The sequence below is a fragment of the Gymnoscopelus microlampas genome (assembly GCF_963454915.1).
Source record: "Gymnoscopelus microlampas genome assembly, chromosome: 14".
Classification (NCBI taxonomy): Eukaryota; Metazoa; Chordata; class Actinopteri; order Myctophiformes; family Myctophidae; genus Gymnoscopelus; species Gymnoscopelus microlampas.
In genome coordinates, this window is record NC_139951.1 from 42,075,871 (window position 1) to 42,098,207 (window position 22,337).

At 42.4% G+C, this 22,337-nt stretch overlaps 1 protein-coding gene across 1 annotated transcript in view; it reads right to left on the reverse strand.

Annotated features, from left to right (window-relative positions):
* Window positions 1-6,652: 6,652 nt before the first annotated feature.
* Window positions 6,653-22,337, reverse strand: part of timp2a (TIMP metallopeptidase inhibitor 2a) — a 23,056-nt gene continuing 7,371 nt past the window's right edge. Inside the window, exons 2-5 of the mRNA XM_084078036.1 lie at window positions 15,509-15,609; window positions 14,753-14,861; window positions 9,160-9,284; window positions 6,653-7,613 (exon numbers count right to left, since the gene is read on the reverse strand). Of these exons, the coding sequence (XP_083934162.1) occupies window positions 7,416-7,613; window positions 9,160-9,284; window positions 14,753-14,861; window positions 15,509-15,609 (533 nt within the window). The 3' untranslated portion in view covers window positions 6,653-7,415. The remainder of the gene's footprint in view (window positions 7,614-9,159; window positions 9,285-14,752; window positions 14,862-15,508; window positions 15,610-22,337) is intronic.

The window sequence follows — 22,337 nt, forward strand, 5'->3', positions numbered from 1 at the left end:
AAGTAAATAAACATATGACATGCATATCCCTTTTGATCCATTTGAAGTTTAGTTTTAATCCCCTTGGGTGAAGAACCAATGTACAATCATCACCCACCTTATGACGACTCATTGGGTCTTTATGTGGAAAGGATAATAAGTCATCTCAGCTGTGACTTTTAGCTGTGTATTACTATTTTTATATTCCTGGCTTGAATGGACCACAATGGAAATAAGTTGTCTTTATAGTGATATCCATGACATTCTCAATGAATACGTATGTATTCATTGCAGAGTAGAGTCCAACCGAAGCCAGATTTTAGGGGTTCCAATTTTGGAGAGTCATGGACCACCTATTACCGATTTCTTTGTTAAAAAGTGCATCGTTTTCTAATCAATTTGAAAAACGTACTGTAGCCGATCACAGACCTCGACTATGCAGGTGACATTTCCCTGTAGTCTCAGACACAGCAGAGAAAGGAAGGGAACTACTGTGCTACTGACAGTAGAAATGGAGTGCAGAAAGATCAAGCTCAGTGCCAAGAAAACAAAAACAATGGCATCCCCCGGCATTCATTCATTCAACACGGAGGACAGAACCCTTGGTACTGCCGGTGGTTCTGTCTACTGCAGGTGCTCGAGGTATAGTCGAGGACTTCAAATATCTCTGGACTGCCTCGAAGGAACAGGACCTGAAGGTCCGGAGCAGGGCACTTGCCTGGAATGCCTTGTATGGGGATTAAGAGAGAGTGGAAATCTGAGATGGGAGTGGACCTCAAGAGGCGGCTGTTTGTGGTTACAGTGGAATCAGTGCTGCTGTATGGCGCCGAGACATGGATGCTCACAGTACAGCAGGGAAAGGCCTTGGATGGCGTCTACAAGAATGTTAGGAATGGCACTTGATGTCACATGGCCAGACCACTTCAGAAACGTGGTGGACCTCTACGGGATTCCCGTGGGTCACGGACAAGGTCAGGGAGAGAATGATGAGGCTCACTGGGCGAACGAACTGGCCCTGTGGGAGCCAACCCAAAGCACAGCTAGGAGGGGAAGGAGGCGCAACATCTACCTATAGACACACTGCGGCATGACAGCAGACCCAGCAACACTGCAGAGCTCAAGAACCTGATGCTAGATAGGAGGGAGTGGAGGGAGCGGCGATCCAGTCCCAAGTTGGTGTCCTAAAATAGCCGATCTACAAGCTCACCGTGAGCGTGCATTATGATGAAAATCGTATACAATGTTGGTGAATTTTTCTAAATGAAATATTTGAAAATAGCCTACAATGACTACAAAGCCCAAAATAGTGGTTAAAAATCAGTACATATCAGCTACATAATTGATGATACCGATCAAATAATGGCCCATATATCAGCCAGATCGATCGATATATCAGTCTGGCTCTATTTTGTATGTGAAATAAATTGAAGCGAATCAAAAAGGGCAAACTAAATTTTCCAGCACCATTACGGTCTGTTAGTTAGAGCATCCCTCAGTGATTGGTCATGGCTAGGAACTTTGTGAAAGGGGAGTTTTGATCAGTGCGTCACAGCCTTCACCACCATGGCCCCAGCAGCTCACACCTTGTGACTGACTGTTCAGACCACAGTAGCGTTGATGAGAGCAACAGTGAGCGTGGAGAATCACATGGATTAAAGCAAAATAAAATATCACGACTGAAAACGTTTGTATGACCAAGTCCTGATTTGTGAAACGGTGAAAGGAGAAGATTTGTGTCAAATGTTCCAAATTAGTTGTTGCTAATTTTTAATTGTTGAAGTACAAAAACGTGCTAAAGTGGTTGAAGGGATTTTGATGCTATGGGGGTTCCATTGGGTCCCACTTTGAGAGCCATTGTCATAGAGGACAAATCCACTGTTCAGGGAGTGCTAGAGATGATATAAACCAGCTTGTTTACTTTTTTATTAGAAAGAAAAGCTTTTTATTACAGCTGATTTGAGTTCCATTATAACCTATCTCAGGATAATTTCCTTTCATAAGGCCTATAGCACACTGGAATCGAGGCCTGCCAAGTGGCAATGCTTTCTGCAGAACGCAAAGAGGCCACTGTGCAAGTTGGCATTATCTCACCCTGCCACTAGATGGCAGCGTTACTTTAAATAAATGGCTCCACTGTCAAAACCTGTGTGAATGTGTCTACACATGGCACCTGAATGTAACTGCAGCCAGTCAGTGAGTCACTTTAAATTGTATTTATTTGGAATTGCAACATCCACCTGGAAAGAAAAACTCCTGTTCCAGTAACCTGTCTGCTTTTGGTTAAGGCCAGGGTATCATTTTGGTTTGACTGAGAACCAGTGTTATAAAGTAACTAAGTACATTAACTCAAATACTGTACTTATGTTCAATTTTGAGGTATTTTTTTAACTTTACTGGAGTATTTCCAATTTTCAGTACTTTTTATTTTACTCCACTACATCTCAGAGGCAAATATTGTACTTTTTACTCCACTACTATTAAGCCTATTTGAAAACTTTAGTTACTAGTTACTGTGTAGATTTAGATTATTATGACCAAACATACATTAACCACTTCAACCCTATATACATTTTTCGGCCATTTGAAAATAGCCGATCTACAAGCTCACAATGCGTCGCGACACATTGTGAGCTTGTAGATCTGCTAATTTCAAAAGATTTGCATACACTTTATACATTTGAAAACTTGGGAAATGGGACATTCTGCATAATGAGTAGCCTACGTTCTACTTTTACTTGTAACAAGAGTATTTCTACATTGCAATATTGACACTGTTACTTAAGTTAAACATGTGAGTACTTTTTCCACCAGTGCTGAGAACACGACAACCTTGCATCATCACCACTGTGACCTCTGAAGATCCTTTGTGAAATGATGTGGGTGTTCTCTCTCTGTTCTTGGCAGTGGTGGTGGTGGTGACACTAGGCAGTCTTTGAGGGTTTCAACAGAGCACTCTTGCAACAGTTTGACCCATAAGACTCGAGTCAACACACTTAAGTATTAAATAAGTAATCAATTGGTATTCAGTCTCTCCAACCTACTTACTGGTATTACATTTAAGACACACACCTTGGTGTGTCTTGGGAAACCACCAAGACTGCATGTGAGACAGCAGTTGCAGTAACAGACAAATTGTCTATCGCTATCATGGACAACCACCAGTGGTGTAAAATAACTAAGTACATGTAATCAAGTACTGTACTTAAGTACAATTTTGAGGTATTTTTACTTTCTTCAGTATTAACAATTTTCAATACTTTTACTTCTGCCCCACTACATCTCGGAGGAAAATATTGGACTTTTACTCCACTACAATTATATGAAAACGTCAGTTACTAGTTACTTTGTAGTGTTTGATTATTATTATAAAACACACTAACCACTTCAGCCTTATATATTTCAGCCATTTGAAAATAGCAGATCTACAAGCTCTTGTAAATCGGCTATTTTCAAAATATGGACTCAACCCAGTCAAAATCACGATACGCAAAACAATGCAGGGAGGGAAAAGAAGGAATTAAGGAAAACAAGAAATCACATCTGACACACTACTGTATGAACATTATATGGTCCTGTTTGGCACCGGGCTTAGGGAAGACGAGAGCACCAAGATGACAAAAACCACTGCTCTGGGCTCACTCTGCAGATTTCTCAAATTCTTTCCCTGTTGAGTCGATCACCACATCCATTTAAACTGTATCGGTCTCAGCCGGTCTGCCCCTTTCCCCACAACACACAGACGCCCTCCCTCCCTCCCCTACACTCTAATATTATTCACCACTTAAACCCTACGATATACCTAAGGCAGGGGTCTTCAACGTTTTTTCAGGCCAAGGACCAAGGCCAAGGACCCCCACTACATTTTGATAAAATTGTGTTGCAGATTAAAAATTTCATAGATAGTTGGATTCATGCTAATGTTTATTTTCAGATGGTTAACCATTAAACCCTCAATATTTAGTCAACTTGACCGTTGGCTCTGTACTTGGTCTGCTCTTTTTCCCTCTGCACCGACTCTCCGAGAATAGCCGATCTACAAGCTCACAACGCCTCGCAGCGTTTCCATCTCTGAGTTAAATTAACACTGATAATGTTACGGTAAAGATCTGGGGTCCGTGCTCTACTACGGCATAACAAATTGAGGGTCCTTGAAATTAAAAGGGTTGAGAATCACTGCATCTACTGGCGTCGTGTCAGTAAGTTAAAGGAAATAACACGCAAAGTTCAATTCGTGTAAGTAATTAAGTTTAGAGTTGACATACATTCATAGCATAATACCACAAGGCAGGGTTTATTCTTTCAAACATTTGGCTTTTATTTGATAATACTGTATATTTTGTCCATTTGGCTTTAGGACTTACATAAAGCATCAGACACATGCATCGTCCTCTTCAAAGTTTTCCATCTTTTACAAAAAAAAACAACCTCTGTACTTCTCTCTCTCTCTCACTCTCTCTCTCTCTCACGTTACTCCAGCGCAAGAGGACCCTCTCCATTCCACACTACAGCTATACATGACAAAGACAGCGGAAAAAACACATAAAAACCATGACAGATATAACACTGAAGAAAAACAAAACAAAAGTAATAAAAAAAAAATATGGAAAGAGTTTAATTGTTTTAAATTAGGCCTCTAACGCTCCATCATATCTTTAAATGTTAATGTAGCTTGAGGTGTATGAAACAGCACTGTAAACTCTGATCGGGTAACTTTGCTTTCTAGGACGGCGATTAAAAGCTTTTCATTATTAACCACTTAAAACCTATATACTTCGTTAACTGGGGTCCCCAAGGGCTCTATCCTTGGCCCACTCTCCCAAATCTGGTCGCTGGAAAGTAGCTGATCTACAGGACGAGCACGTTGCAACACGAAGCGCCCTGAGCTTGTAGATCAGCTATTTTCGCATAATGTTTGCATAATATGACCTTCCCAGAACAAGAACACTAGGGTTCAAGTGGCTAATAATAGGAAGGAACGGCGAGAGCCCATCGTCGAAGCAGCGCGGCAACGTTAAGCATGGAAGGACCTAGTATATGTTTTACGGCAAGTCATGAAATTGCGGTTTGCATTTACAAACAGAGTTTGACAGGTAATACATAGACACTGAATTACAATCCCACAAGCTCTTTTTGTTTCTCCCTTTCACACTTTAATTTAGCTAAACAGAACGAACAAACAATAAACACCTACAAAAAAAAACACTCCTCCTCTCGCTTATGTCTCTCCGCAAACCGTTATCGTTTTCATTTACTGCAGTTTATACTTTGTCTCTGTTAGGACAAATAGCAAGAATAAAAGAGCACAACTTGGTTATGGGCGAATCACCGAAAAGCACTTGTAAATGGGTAAACTTTGCACCTGAAGTGGATCATGTCTGTCTGTCTGTCTGTCTGCCCGGGCGAAGACATCGCGTCCACGTGTTCAGGTTCTGTCTTTATACTGGAACTCATCCTCAACAAAAAGTGCAAATCTAGTTCTAACGCAGTAAGATAATTCTCCAAAAAATAACAACAAAAGTATATGCATAGGTAATGTACAGCTACATACTGTATGTAGACGAGAGCAACGGGATGGGTGTCTGAGAGGTGGCGGAACTAAGAGTCAAAGGAAAAATGGAAAAATGGGAGGGAGGTTAGATAGTATTCTAGACTGGGCTTGAGTGTGTGTGTGTTTGCGTGTGTGGGTGTGTTTTGTGTGCAAGTGTGTGTTTGTGCATGTGTAAGTGGGGGGTTGATGTTTCTGTCGTATAACCTCGTGAGCAGGATCAAACTTCACCTTCACACAGCATAGACTGGTCCAGTGAGACCTGCACAATAAAATCCATAATATTCATTTAACTCCCAAGAATGCCGCCTAATGGACTCATTTGGTTCCACTTGGAGTGAAATGTACATTGAGGGTTTTAGTATGTACAAGGAGCGCAGTATAGCAATGAACGCGATCACGACACTTACATCATCCCCCCCGGCCCCCTCATAGGTGAGCAATACAAAATGGTTGTTATTATTATTATTCATATTATCATTATTATTATGATCTAAAAGAAGCAATCTTATAAGCGAGCATGTCTCACAACTCCCATGGGTGTCTGTAAGTCACCATTAGCCTGATTGGTCCCAGCAGTAAACTCGAGGGGAACCGGTACCTAATAATGTTTGTCTTGACTCGGAAAAGAAGGAGACAATCATTGGAAAAAATACAAAATAAAAGGCAACTTGGAATTTTGTCTTTGGAATAAAAAAACGGACAATGAGGTAATAAAAGTATAAACGCAACGGGATTATGACTGATCGTCCGTGAGCTCAGAGATCGATTGGTGTGGTCTGAAAGCAGAGCTAAGAGCTATGCAGGGGCGGGAAGTGCTCTATCGCTCTATCTCTCTCTCTCTCTCTCTCTCTCTCTCTCTCTCTCTCTTATATCCTCCTGACGCCAGCCTCAGGAGGAAGTGACATCATCACTCGACCAGTCTATGTCTCATGATGCTAACCTTGTTTTCTTTTCTTTTTTATTGTTGCAGAGATGCTGGGGTCCGAGAACAAACTTCGAGAACAGTGGTTCTCAAACGTTTTAATTTCAAAGGACCCCTTGTAACGCTAAAAGTTTACAAATGGAGGTCCATTCGGTTCCATTTTGTAACACTCTCATAGTTACAGATCTGTTGAACCCCCCCCCCCCTCAAGGAACCCTCAGGGTCCCTGGACCCCACTTTGAGAACCTCTGCTCTAGAACCTTCCCCTTTTAACAGAGTACAGAGATAGCCTTGCAGCAACCGGAAAGGAATGGAACAACGTAGTCGTAAAAACTAGGCTATGAGTCCTACGACTCTCGACACTCCGACACAAAAAGCTGAAGGTTGTTCTCGGACCAGGTGACTCAATTTCGGTCACAACAGCTCTGCCATTAAGGGCCATTCACGCCAAACACTATTAACTTTAACTATAACGACTATGTCGCTCACCATTGTCTTTGTTACAGTTGTGGTGTGGACTCTTGTGGATTTTTAAAAACTATATTTATAGTTATAGTTGTAGTGCTTGATGTAAACGGCCCTTTCTATCGAAATCGTTTTGCCTGTTTACTCACATTTGACTAACCTTAACCACTTAAACCCTACATACTTTGTTGACCCGGGGTCCCCACTTTCATGGGGAAAAAGGTCCTCACTTGACCCCCTCCTTTTTTCCCCCTCTACACCAACTCGCCGAAAATAGCTCATCTACAAGCGGTCGTGAGCTTGTAGATGAGATATTTTCGCGGGAATGTTCGCCTATTTACGATGTCAAGCCCCGAACCGGGGCGCTAGGGTTCACGTGGTTAATTATAATGGATTATTTTACATTTTATTATTATTATTATTATTTATTTTTGTATCATCAGGCTGTGCAGTGGGGGCAGTCGGTGTGGGTGGGGCGGGGGGAGCCCCCTTGGGACCCGACTAGGGGTCCTCGACGTCCAGGAACTCCTTCTTGGGGAGCGCCACGCCGCGGTACCAGGAGCACGAGCCGTCGCCCCTCTTGATGCAGGCGTAGTGGTTGGCCTGGCGCCCGTACACCTGCTTCTCGATCATCAGGTCCGTCCAGAGACACTCCTCGGGAGCCGAGATCTCACAGGGCAGGGTGGGGCAGCGCACGATCTACACGCACAACGGAAAAACGAAGGAAACGACGAGTGAAAAACAGCGGTGGTGGATGCTTGATACTTTATACCACTGGTTCTCCACCTTGTTTTTGAAAAATCGTGTTTTTTTTTTGCAAATCTATATATAATATTTTTTTAAAGCGAACATTTGTGACTCAAATCTTTGCTTCTGGGGATTCTGCCTGTCTTCTAAATCTTAACAGTTTAAAAAAAATAAACGTATGTTGCTATACAGGTATCAGTGGTTCTCAAACCCACTTTAAAAACTAATTACATTGGAAAGTAAGATGTCAAAACAAACAAAAATGAAAACTAGTGAAAAATAACCAGCTTGACACCACACACACACACACACACACACACACACACACACACACACACACACACACACACACACACACACACACACACACACACACACACACACACACACACACACACACACACACACACACAAATAACAGCCTCTCCATACGGTGTAATCATAAACAATATGCCTCATCGTTGCTCCGAGGCATAATAATAATAGCACTAGTAGCAGATAATAATAGTAGCAGCTGTAATGCAGTTCCAATGCGTTCTTTCGTTTTGTTCTTTCCACATTATATTTGCAGCAATGTTCCTCGTTTTGTTTCCTACAAAACAACTGACAGCTGTTTTGAAAAGCTTGCTTTCCAAATAATGTTTTATTACTCTCATTACATGGTACAATCCATAGTGGTAATTTAATCCTGGGAATTTTAGGAACCAAATGGACCTTTACGTGTCCGTAACTCCAAGAGTACAGTAATGGAACCAAATGAACCCGTAACCCACTCTCAGTTAAATTAACACTGAGGATTTGACTATGTGCTACATCTGTGGTTCTCAGGGGTCCCTGAATGTGTTCCAAGAGTTCCCCTGCTACATTTCTTAACCCTTTGAGGCCTGAGGTTCCGATTCTACAAAACGTCTTCTAAATCCTTTTTCTAAAACAGTTTTTTGAAAAAGAATGTTGCTATGCCAGTGGTTTTCAAACTTTTTAATGTCAAGGACCCCAAAATGTATATGTATTTGTCCGCGGACCCCCATCTCAAAATATTTTGTTCCAGGGACCCCCAGAAGCAAATATTTGAGTTACAAATGTTTGCTTTAAAAATACATATATTCAGAGATTTGCACACATTTTCAAAAATAGCAGATCTACAAGCTCGTAGCGCGGCACTCGGTGCCGCGCTATGAGCTTGTATATCTGCTATTTTTGAATAGCCAAAGTGTAAAATAATGCTTTTTTAGCTCAAATCAAGAAGTGATACCGATGCGTTCCAGGTCCTAAAGGGTTAATATAGCAATTAGGAAATAGCAAATCTACAAGCTCACAATGCATCGCACAGAGACGCATTTTGAGCTTGTTGGAACAAACCAAATGAACAATAAAGGCAGCCGGAACTTATTTTAAAATCTGATTTTGCACAGTTTTGACTTTTGAGCGTGCAGAGAGGCTGCCTTTATTGTTCATTGGGGTTCGTTCTTCAGATGAAAATGTTTCAGATCTACTATACCTTGCATTCACAGCCCATCTGGTAGCGCTGGGTGAGGCTCTTCTTCTGCGTGGGGCTCATGGAGTCCCAGGGCTGGATGTAGTCACACAGGGTCACGTGCATGCGCCCACCGGACTCTCCCTTACCTACACAAGGTGGGGGGTGAATAATGAATAAATAAATAAATAAGATATCTACATACATAGCATATCCATGCATCCGGTGATATAGACATTACACAGGACAGATAAAACCCATTTTGCAATGATTGGGAAAAACATGATACACGTGACAAATCGTCCCTATCCTAATCCTAAACAATGTGATCAATTAAATAATCTATTAATAATCAATCCCTATCTTGGGCATGTCATTATAGCCAAAAAAGTATAAAATAAAGTGGTTCATGACATATAAAACCAAATCGTTTTTTACAACATGCCTTTTAATTATTTGATTCATCGAAAAAGTTATCAACAGAACAATCACTAAGAAAATAATCGATAGTTGCAGCTCTAACTGTATGTGCACATAAAAGCAGAATAGAACTTGGTAGTTTTATTGTCTGACCCTGTCTGTACATCCTCAAGTGCAGTTCAAAAACAACAACAAACCACCAACCATAAATCATCACATACAATTGAATACATAAAGCAATTGCACAGCCTCTAGGTGAGTACAGTACATAACTTCACATAGATATTTACGGGTGATCGGATAGGGTATATGGCATGGGCTCAAATGCCTCCTCATGATTCCTGGCTGGCTGGGCCATTTGCTGCACAGATCTCCGCCAGGTCAAGTAGGTTATTGTGGGCCAGCAATATTGATGGAATATGAAAAACCTGACAGATCCGTCTTGATCAGATGGCTATATTTGGACAAAATCGGTAGGAGTAATATAATTTTTTTTGGGGGGGAACTCCCCTTTAGGCTAGTGGTTAAGATGTTGGCTTTCCTTGCGGGAGACCCGGTTTCGATTCCCGGGCGTTACATATATACTGTATGACCGGCCACATAATAGTACCTGACATCATCCATTTTGGCAAGCCGCAAAGCGATCTGGTGCTTCTCTGAATGGCACGTGTGTGTGTGTGTGTGCGTGCGTGCTTGCGTACATGCGTGCGTGTGTGAGCGTGTGTGTGTGTGTGTGTGTGTGTGTGTGTGTGTGAGACACTGTGTGTGTGTGTGTGTGTGTGTGTGTGTGTGTGTGTGTGTGTGTGTGTGTGTGTGTGTGTGTGTGTGTGTGTGTGTGAGACACTGTGTGTGTGTGTGTGTGTGTGTGTGTGTGTGTGTGTGTGTGTGTGCGGGCGCCCGGGCGAAGGTCCTCGCCTTGTCCTCGTGAAAGCTTTTAGTGTTTACGTTTTTGCGCTTGAGTGCCCCCAGTCAAAACAAAGGCATATTTCAACGTCAGTTTAAAGATGTGCTGAGGTTGCGTCCCCGCCGCGCTCTGCTCCCATTATCTGTCTGTGTGGAGCAGACCTCGACACGCCGGAGGTCTTTATCTGCCGTCAGACATCACCCACATCTACCCTCCCCCCCTCACCCCCAAATGTTCCAACTGTGGTTAAACCCCCCCTCACTTCAAATACCGGGAACAAACCGGGGAGTGTCATTTAAAACTGTGGTTCTCAAAACTTTTTCATCTAAAGCACCACTAAATTAATATGTATTTGGCTATGGACCCCCCATCTTAAAAAAGGTTTTGTGCCAGGGGACCACCATACAGTATTTTTTTGGTAAAATGATTCAAAGATATTCAAAATTCACAACATGTCGTGAGCTTGTAGATAGATAGGCTATTTTCAAATAGCTGACGTATATTGGTTTAACGTGGTTAAATCGATGCTACTGTATGTTGGGGACCCCCTGGAACCCCCCACAAGGGCCACTGGAGAGGACCCCACTTTGAGAACCACTGATTTAAAGAAGAATAATAAGAAAGAATTTAGCTGTCTCTGCTGTCACACTACTCTTAAATCTTCTACAAAATCGAGAATCCGAGACGGGAGGGAGAGAGACAGAGAGAACAGAGAGAGAGAGAACAGCGAGAGAGAGAGAGAGAGAGAGAGAGAGAGGCGATCCCTTTTTCTACCCCTTGTTTTTCAGTAGCGGGGGGCGGGGGGCGGGGAGCGGGGGGCGCCCTAGTCCCTACGTCACATCCTAGACGGATAGCTCCGCCCACACTGGGCGAGCGCTGTCAGTGCAGCGGAAGTCGATGCGCAGACGGCTTTGTTGTTGAAGCCCGACTGACGCACGCTCATGAGAAACAGCAGAAATGAAATCTGGCGAAAACAGTTGCGTGCATTAAACTTTAAAGGAAACATAATGTAATAACTGTAGTGGAGTAGAAGTAAAATATAACAGTTTATACTTAGGCTGTCGTGAAAGTGTAATATTTAGAGAAATTCTAAGTTTCAAACGCAAATCTTATTTTTAATTTAACCAGTAAAATCACGTTGAGACACAGTCGCAAAAGTAGTGGTGAGACAGCTGTTTCACTCATCTAATATAACCAGTAAAACCACGTTGAGACACAGTCGCAAAAGTAGTGGTGAGACAGCTGTTTCACTCATCTAATATAACAGTTTATACTTAGGCTGTCGTGAAAGTGTAATATTTAGAGAAATACTAAGTTTCAAACGCAAATTTTATTTTTTACTTAACCTTTATTTAACCAGTAAAAACACGTTGAGACACAGTCGCAAAAGTAGTGGTGAATTAGGCAAATGGATATTTATTATATATTTAGACTGCATGTTTCCTTTAAAGTTTAATGCACGCAACTGTTTTCGCCAGATTTCATTTCTGCTGTTTCTCATGAGCGTGCGTCAGTCGGGCTTCAACAACAAAGCCGTCTGCGCATCGACTTCCGCTGCACTGACAGCGCTCGCCCAGTGTGGGCGGAGCTATCCGTCTAGGATGTGACGTAGGGACTAGGGCGCCCCCCGCTCCCCGCCCCCCGCTACTGAAAAACAAGGGGTAGAAAAAGGGATCGCGAGAGAGAGAGAGAGAGGAAATGCTGTCTTCAGCAGTTCCTCTTCTTACAACTCTCTGTAATTAGGGGCGAGTGTTTGCGGACGCATCTCAGCCTGCGATGCTGCTGAATGCGATGGGAAAACCAGAGCGAGCATGAGATCACCGCTCTGTTCCTGGGCCTCTACTTCTGCCAGCTCTCTTTATATATACCTCTGACTGACTGACTGCGCTGCGTTTGTATTACTCACTATATGCACTAAATTTAACACACACACACACACACACACACACACACACACACACACACACACACACACACACACACACACACACACACACACACACACACACACACACACACACACACACACACACACACACACACACACAGCTCATTATGTACAGTAGTAGGCTACTACTACAGCAGTGAGCATTCTTGCTAGCTGCACGGTTTTAACCAGATAACTCAATGGCTTGGGTTTAAATCAAACTAGAACTTAATAGACTAGCAAATGCCTGTCATATATTAGTGAACCATTGATTCTAAACAATACAAAAAAAACTGTGAAAGTTATTTCACATTTGTTTACATTATCCAGTGACCAGTGGCCCTCAAAATGGGGTCCATTGAATACAGGGTGTGCTTTTAATCATGTACCTTTACTCATTCTGTGATCCTTTCTTCACTATTCTTTCCCTATTCTGACTCTTCTTGTAAGTGCAGTGTTGAGAACTCTTTTACACCTGCAATTAAGTGATGTGACAATAATGTTGATTCTGAATCTGAGAGGGTACTATGTAAAACATGGCATAGTTCCTTTAAAGTATTTTTTTTTTACCATAGACAAATGTATAATAATTACTTTTCACTCCACCAAAACCAATATACGTTATGTCATATATTATGCTAAATGATATACGACAGCAGGAATGAGCTCTCTGGGACAAACAGCTTCTTGATGCAAAGTGGTTAGAACAGCGGCTCCCAACCCAACTTAAAATTTCATAAGTTATGTTATCAAATAAGATCTTAGTGTCTTAATTGGGGGCCCACTTGCAATATCCTCACAGCCCAACGGTGGGCCCAGGCCCCACATGTTGGCCATCGCAGGGTTAGATAAAACCCTGCCCTAGAAAATACTATGTTCCGGGTGCCTTCATTTGCAGTGAAATAACTGAGCATTTTCATGGACCCTTGCAATCAGACAGAAAAAAAAAAGGTAACAACATAAACAATCTGGCCTGTGAAGAGCTGTGGCTATAGAGACAGACAAGGTCACTCCCAGGCTTCAGGGGGTTTAGTCAGAAAGAGTATCATTACTCATAATAACATAAACAGTTAATCCGCCAACACACAAAACGGTCCGCCTGCCTGCCTGTCTATCTGCCTTCCTGCTCATCTGCGGTTCTCACCGAAACGCCTACCTTTCTGACCTTGCCTGTCTCACCACTCGTCTTTGATGCTGCCTTAGCTTCTTAATTAGTTCCCATGTTTTGTTTGTTTGGCAGTCTGTCTGCCTCTCTGTCCTTTGATCATATTTTACAATTATATATCGTCGCAGTCAGGGGGAAGCCTTGTATGTCCAAATTCTTTTCAGGGAATGTCCAACGGATCCAATGTAGTTATTATTTAGTTACAAGCTCTCGTTAATACTTTTCATTGGATAAATATTTATAAAAAAAAACACAAACAGACTTGACCACTTTCAACCTGCATGGTGTGCATTTTTGGGGACTTTTTTTTGGTATGCTTTATTTCAGATAAGATTTACAATTTACAGCTCACGATTCAGTCAGTTAGCAGGCTACGCCCTAATCCAGAGCGACTTCACGATAAACAAGGTAAATAATCACATAAATAGAAGGCAGAGAGAACAGTGTAATGTCTCACAAAACTAAAATACCAGCTAAACAATGAACCTAGCATCTGTCTAAACAACACACTATCTAAATAACATTCTGTACACTGAAACTATAGACACAGTGAACAGGGAGACAGCAGAGACGGGATGACATCCAGTTAACCCATTGAGACCTGAAGCCGATTCTACATATATCCTAAATCCCAACAGTTTTCTGAAAAACGTATGTTTCTATGTCAGTGGTGCTCAATCTTTTTCATGTCAAGGACCCCAAATATAATATGTATTTGGCCACAGACCCCCATCAAAATATTTTGTTCCAGGGACCCCCAGAAGCAAAGATTTGAGTTAAAAATGTTCGCTTTAAAAGATATATATATATATTCAAAGATTTGCACGCATTTTCACGATTTTTCAAAAATAGCAGATATACAAGCTCATAGCGCGGCACCGAGAATAGCCCAAAGTGTAAAATAATGCTTTTTAGCTCAAACCTAAAAATGACACGGTTCCAGGTCTCAATGGGTTAAGTGCCTCAGATCTGACTTGAACTCATGCCGGCTGCTGGGAGGACTATAGCCTTATTCATGGTACAGTATGTGCTGTTCTTACTCAGCGAGACACTGATTTTTCTTTTAATGATATCTAAGTCCTACTGAAATCAAGGATAATCTATAGTCAATCAATCAATCAATCAACCTACCCATCCAATATATAACCTATATATCGAGATTTAAAAAAAAACATTTCACTGGTGAGTTTTTTACACAGACCTGAGATGAGGTATTCCTTCTTGCCGCTCGTATCCAAGGTAACGCCGCAGACGGCGGAGACAGGCGCTGTGAAGATGGACTCGATGTCGTCATTGGGCCCCTTGAACATCTGGAAAACACACAACAAACAGGGTCAAGGTCAAAGGGGACATAATCTGCGCACCAGCCTTTCCCACAAAGTATTAAGTACTTAGCCAAATCTACAAGCTCTTAGAGCGTCACATTGCGTTGCGCTGAGAGCTTGTAGATTGGCTATTTTCGGCATTTATACAGAGTATAAATGCAGGTTATGTGGCAGTTATTATCGAATGTAAACATCCCATTTTCACCCTTCATCTTCATATAACTGGTAATCACTAATGTTCATTTGTACCATGTCTATCTAATCACTCTGTGTCTCATTGAGGCTGTGGACAGTTCAGAAACCTGCCTATCAGTGCTGTCATATGTTGTATGCTTTATTTCAGATAGATTACGATTCAGGCATTTAGCAGTCTACGCTCTAATCTTATGATAAACAAGGTAAATGATCACATAAATAGAGGACAGTGTAATGCCTCACGAAACTAGGACACCAGCTAAACAATGAACGTAGCATCTGTCTAAACAACACACTATCTAAATAACATTCTGTACACCGAAACTATAGATACAGTGAACAGGGAGACAGCAGGAGAAAGAGATTTAACAAGCGTATAAAGATAAGGTTGAAAATGGATTAAGTGTTCCTTTAGCGGGCAGCGTGTAGATCCTAACCTTGATCTGTTTGATATCATACTGGATCCTCTTGATGGGGTTCCCGTAGATGTCGTTGCCAGAGTCCACCTCTCTCTCTCCCACCACCTTTGCACGAATCACTGTTGACAAAAGAGAGGAAAGTGGTTAGCATGTCGCCTGGTACTCTCTCAACCTCATAAAGCACTAATATGTACAAACACACACACACACACACACACACACAGCGGAGGCAGCCTAGATCATGGGTCTTCAACAGGGGGTCCGGGACCCCAAGGGGCTCCTCAGAGTAACAGGGGGTCCGCCAAATCTTTGTGTGATGGGGAACATTAGCCGAAAATAGCAGATCCACAAGCTCACACTGCGAGGCGTTGTGAGCTTGTAGATTGTCTATTTTCGGAGAGTCGGTGTAGAGGGAAAAAGAGCAGACCAAGTACAGAGCCAACGGTCAAGTTGACTAAAAATGTCAACTCATCTAGGGGTCCTTCGCCTGAAAAACGTTGAAGACCCCTGGCCTAGATTGTTGGCTGGATCACCATTATTAGTCTTGTGTAGCCGGACGATCATTGATAGTTCCTAGTTACTCAATACGTCTGGTGACTGGAAATGTAAAACGTAACTGTATTGCAGAACCAAAGCCAAGACTTTCGGGTGGTCCTTCATATTGGAACGGTACCGGGATCGGTTTTCAACAAAGTGGCCTTAGATTTGTCAGTGGAGAAAAGCACTCTTTTAGCCCACATTGAACGTAGAGGTCACCAGACTTATCAATGGCCGAATATCTCCCATAATCTGAGCCAAAGTGTTCAAAACTTCGAATCCCTGAACTTGATATAATGTTCAAAGAATCAATCAGAAAGATCAAAGAATGAGATCATTCTTTGATCACAGTTGGATATCAAAGTGATTCCAATTCTGCCCACAGGTTGAGAATCACTGGACTAGATCACAATAAACTGTAGGTGTTAAAGAAAAAGAAAAAAAAGTTGCTTTGGACCGGTGGTGTTGTTTTTCTAAACATGCCCACCCACTCTCTGAAGTGAAGGACAATGAAACAGACAAGAACACGCTAATATCGTTAAGTGCCAAGGTCCTGTTTTTAATTTGTCTAGTATCCACCACATCCCTGGCTAACAAACTACAGATGGATGACAGTCAAAACAGCCTCTACGGTCGCCTGAAGCGAACGAACACACCAGACAAAGCCAGACGGATCTATCGGTTTGGCTGATATGTAAAAGCCATTAAAGGAGATTAAATGTTCAAAAGATTTCAAACATTTTCAAAAATAGCAGATCGGCTATCACATTGTTGTTGTTGCTTAAGTGGTTAAACAAAATGTATGTTGCAATAGTCTCAAATAGACTCTTTAATCAAACTTTTGGACAAAATACCAGTCAAAACATAATAATAATCAGTGGTCTAGGACTCTGCAAAACTTGGGATCAGCGTCTGACACAAAACTCTGGCATCGGTCAGGCTCTACACAAGTGGGGTCCAGGGACCCTCAGGGTTCCTTATGGGGGTTCTAAATGGACCTTACAGGTCTGTAACTCTCAAGAGTTATGGGGGTCCCTGAAATTACACAGTTTGAGAACCACTGCTGTGCACACTATATGCAGGCAGTCACACTTCACATTATGAGCCACACAACACAGTGTTGCCATGTCTGTTGTGACTTATTATAAGTGACTTTGGGCTTGTTTTTCTGTAGAGTTGCTTATTTGGGCTTGATTGCAAAACAAATTTGATTATTATTTAAACCAGTGGTTCTCAAATATTTTCATGTCATGGACCCCTAAATGTATTTGTCCACGGACCCCCATCTGAAAATGTTTTGTGTTTTGCTTCAAAACTCTTTCAAATATTCCACATTGTATTCAGATCTACAAGCTCACAACGCGTCACATTGCGACGCTTTGTGATCTTGTAGATCGTCTATATTCAAAAAAGCCGACGTATACAGTATACTGTATACTGTATATACTGTATTACTGTAGGTTTAATGTGCTCATGTGGCATGATATAGTCGCTTCTTTTGGGCTTGTTTTCCTAGATCTGGTTGATTATTTCTCTCACAAAATCTGGCAACACTACTGCCAGAGTATAGGGCTTCAGGCTGTTAGCCCGCTGCTCTGCCCAGTCAATGGAAAGCCCACGGTGCCAACCTATTGGACCACCAGACACACTGCTGACTGGCCTGGCTGTGGAACACAGGCAACTCTCCATCCCCAACCAACAGAAACACCAGAAGGAACTCTTCAAAGAGACAGAAGTGCATTAAGGATACCACCAATAATGGCAAAGGCAGAGACGTTGAAAGCAAATACGAGGAGAAAGACGGGGGCCAAACCTATGTGTGAGAGTCGAGACCTGTGTGTGTGTGTGTGTGTGTGTGTGTGTGTGTGTGTGTGTGTGTGTGCGTGTAATTCTTTTTTACAGCCTGACTGACTACATCAAGCTTCAGCTATGCTTAGGGCATTTCTGCAGAATGGAAAATATGAGCAATACACACACACAAAAAAAAAACAGGAAACAAAGTTACTAACACACACACACACAGACACAGACACACACACACACACACACACACACACACACACACACACACACACACACACACACACACACACACACACACACACACACACACACACACACACACACACACACACACACACACACACACACACACACACACACACACACACACACGTGTACAAGCGGCTGCTGTTGCTCTTATACCCTTGGGTTCACTTTATGGCTTGGAGCAGACACAAGTATGGGGGTTCACTGCTCCCGGAGTTAACAACGTCTGTCGTCCTCTCGCACCCCCCCCACACTCCCCCCACTCCCCCTTCCCCCCACACGCCTGCTCCAAGTCGCATGCTTTTCAGCACATGTAACCACATCACAGCGTTTATCGCGGGGAGGAATGAACTCCGGATCAGTCTTTGATTCCAGCGTCCCGCGGCGTAGCTTTAACAAGAGTCCAAAAATCTACCCCCCCACCCCCCTATACCAAGAAGCAAAACTTCTGCTTTTTTATTCCACTCTCACTCTTAAAAAAAGTCTGATTTGTACATAGTCGTACTACAGTGTCCCGTGCCGGAAACAGCCGATCTACAAGCTCACGGTACGGTAGCAACGGCGATGTGTCGTGTGTTTGTAGATCGGCTATTTTGGCAGCGCGACACCAGCAAGTATAAAGATCTGGCTTTATGCAAACATTGCGAGAGCAGCCAGAGTACACACATAAACAAATGCAAATGCGCAACACACACACACACACACACACACACACACACACACACACACACACACACACACACACACACACACACACACACACACACACACACACACACACACACACACACACACACACAGTATACCTGGCTGGCACACTCTCCTCTACATTCCTCCCCTTTTTTTCCGTTCTCATTTCCTGGCTTCGTTCGGAGCTACGAACTAATGAGCTCAAAGAATCAGGGGAGAGAGGAGGACACAGTCAGTCACACAATGCTCACAGAAATCACCCTGCTATTATTAAGGACGGATCGCCGTCGGGAATCTAGCGAAAGGACGGCCGCAATGGGAGATTAATCTCTCCTCCTCTATTCACCCCCGGCCAGGCTGGCGGGCTTTTTGTTTACCTCTCGGCTGTCTCTCTCTCTCTCTCTCTCTCTCTCTCTCTCTCACCAACCGCGATAAAGCGAGGAGGCCGATGTTCCCTCGTAGTCTAAACAAACACACTATGAAAGGAGGAGACTGTACAAAAGGTGTAAACAACTACTACTACATGCTACCCACCTATCTAGCTACTTACTGTACCAACTACCCGTCTATCTATCTAACTACCTACCTACGTACCTACCTACTTAAGAACCTACGTAACTATCTATCTACCTATCTACCTACCTACCTACCTACCTACCTACCTACCACAACAACCACAGAGCCGAGTCCGGTACAGTGACCTGACGGCCGGGATTGTTACGGTTTCAAGCTGGGTGGCCAGAGTCCCGACAAATATCTCTAAAATATCCCGGTTTTCAACATTAACTACCAAATAGTCCTGGTTTTCACCACAGTTAAAATAATGACAGTTTTGTTTTGGAGTGCTTAGCTTACAGACAGTACATAGATGTTTATCGTGTCACTCATTGTGCTAAGTGATTATCCGCCCCATCCTGAAGAAAACACTGTGTAAAAATGTTATTGTAAATAAATTAGAAAATGTCAAAGAAATTGTTAAAAGTAGCGAAAATATCCGATCTACTAGCTCACAACAGAGCTGTAGATCGGCTATTGTTACTATTTTTGAAATAGGATTTAAGTCACTACGGGTCCCTTATACCATATATATATATATATATATATATATATATATATATATATATATATATATATATATATATATATATATATATATATATATATATATATATATATATATATATATATATATATATATATATATGGTCACTCTAGAGTCGGGCAATAGATTGATCTCACCCGCCGTCTGGTCTGATGACCACCAGTCTATCAGCCAACATGAGCCCCCCCCCCAGTTCCACAATCCCACAAACCACCAGTTGACCCACATTTCAAATGCCCCCCCCACCCCCCCACCCCCCCACTCCAACCATCTCGACACTTAATGACTTATACATGCGTATCAGATGCACTACGCAATGTTTTCCATGAAAAGTCCCATAAGAACACACAGAGCCACATCCTTAACCCATTAAGACCGGGAACGCATCTGTGTGTCATTTTAAGATTTCTTTGGGCTATTCAAAAATAGCAGATCTACAAGCTCATTGCGCGGCATTTTTTTTAAAAATCGTGAACATTTTTGCAAATCTTTGAATATATACGTTTTTTTTTATACGAATATATAACATTTTTAACTCAAATCTTTGCTTCTGGGGGATCCTACGAATGTCTTCTAAATCCTCCTAACAGTTTTTAAAAAAGTTATGTTGCTATAGTCAGTGGTTCTCAAACTCTTGCATGTCAAAGCCCCCCAAAATGATATGTATTTAATTCAAAACATGTTGTTCCAGGGACCGCCCTAGAAACAAAGATTTGAGTTAAAAATGTTCGCTCTGAAAATATATATATGTTCAAAGATTTGCACAAATCTTCAAGATTTTTCAAAAATAGCAGATCTACAAGCTCATAGTGCGGCACCGAAGAATAAAATAATGGTTTAAGTGGTTACAGAGATGCGCTCCCGGTCTAAACGGGTTAACTACCCCCGATTCACTGCACCGCATGACTGGCCCCTCTGTTTTCATACTCCAGTGGCCACCAAATCATCCCTGACTGTCCTTCCCCCTCAAGTCTGATTTATACTTCATTGTGCGTCTGTGTCATGGGCCCTTAAATTGCCGATCTACAAGCCCACAACAGGCCGCATTGCGGTGCGCTGTGGGCTTTTAGATCTGCTATTTGTTGCCAAATGACCCCCCCTGAATAAGGATGCTAGAGTTCAAGTGGTTACGGAATAATAGCAAAACATTTTGAGATCCAGTATACTGTTTAGCAATCATACAAGCAACGCGATGGAAGATTCTTGGGAGTGGGCTTGCAGATCTGATCTACTATTTAAGGAGCGCGCCACACCATCGGGGCAACACGAGACCTTAAGTAAGCGTTCACAGTGCAGCCATATGCAGGCCGATTGATACCCAACCTGTAATTCTAAAATGGGACAAATCTGCCCCAAAATGGGAATGCGTCCCTATAGGGGGCTGTTCGGCTGACATTTTAGTGGTTCCGAAGTCCTGACGTGGTGAGAACATCCACCAAGTCTCACAAATCGGTGAAACACTAGCCCGGACTGCTGGCGTAGTGGCCCGGGCACCTAGGCTCCAAAGTAGCCTGACAGTGTGTCGCGGGTTCGAGTCCCAATGCCGACGGCCTTTGCTGCCTGTCACCCCCAATCTCTCTCCCCATTTTCCTGTTCACCCATTAAGACCTGGAACGCATCTGTGTCACTTTAGATTTCTTTGGCTATTCAAAAATAGCAGATATACAAGCTCATAGTGTGGCATCGAGTGCCGCACTAAGAGCTTGTAGATCTGCTATTTTTGAAAAATCTTGAAAAAAAACTTTAGATTTTTTTCAAAAAACTGTTAGGATTTAGATTTTTTTTAAGAATCGCCTCAAGTCTTAAACTATCATTAAAGGCATAAAAGCCCAAAAATAAATCTTCAAGAAAGCTGTGAAACACTGATGTTGGTGGCGCCAGAGAAGAAGGCAACTTTCTCAATAATATCCCTGAGAGAAAGATTGGGACATTGGTCGTCCGTTGGTTATTGCAGTCAGTGAGTTCTCAAACCTTTTCACGTCATAGACCCCAAAACCAAATTGATACTTATTAGGCTGCAGAGTTCAATATGAAAATATTTGAGATAATATATAATATAGATAATATAGTCCAGAATTCTACAACTTCTACAATTCTACAACTGTCTACTCTATACTGTATCTGGGGAGATAACAAGTGGAGAGAGTGAAACCTATGATCTGACTAGTCGTTCTTAATTATACATATTCCCTGATTGGGTTAACTTCTAATCAGTGAAATAATAGGGAAATTAATTACTGGGGGGGCCCTGAAACCCTCTCAAGAACCCCTGGGGGTACTGGGACCCCACTGGTTTGTTTGGTTTATCGCAGATATATCGCATATTGCAAAAACTTCAATAATTTCTTGGAGCACATAATGCAGGTAATTCATCATCTGTGTCATCATAACAAAAGGTTGTCCAGCAACGTGCACTCATCTTCAGTAGACTTGAGTTGACTACTGTAACGGTGTCTTTACAGGTCTCCC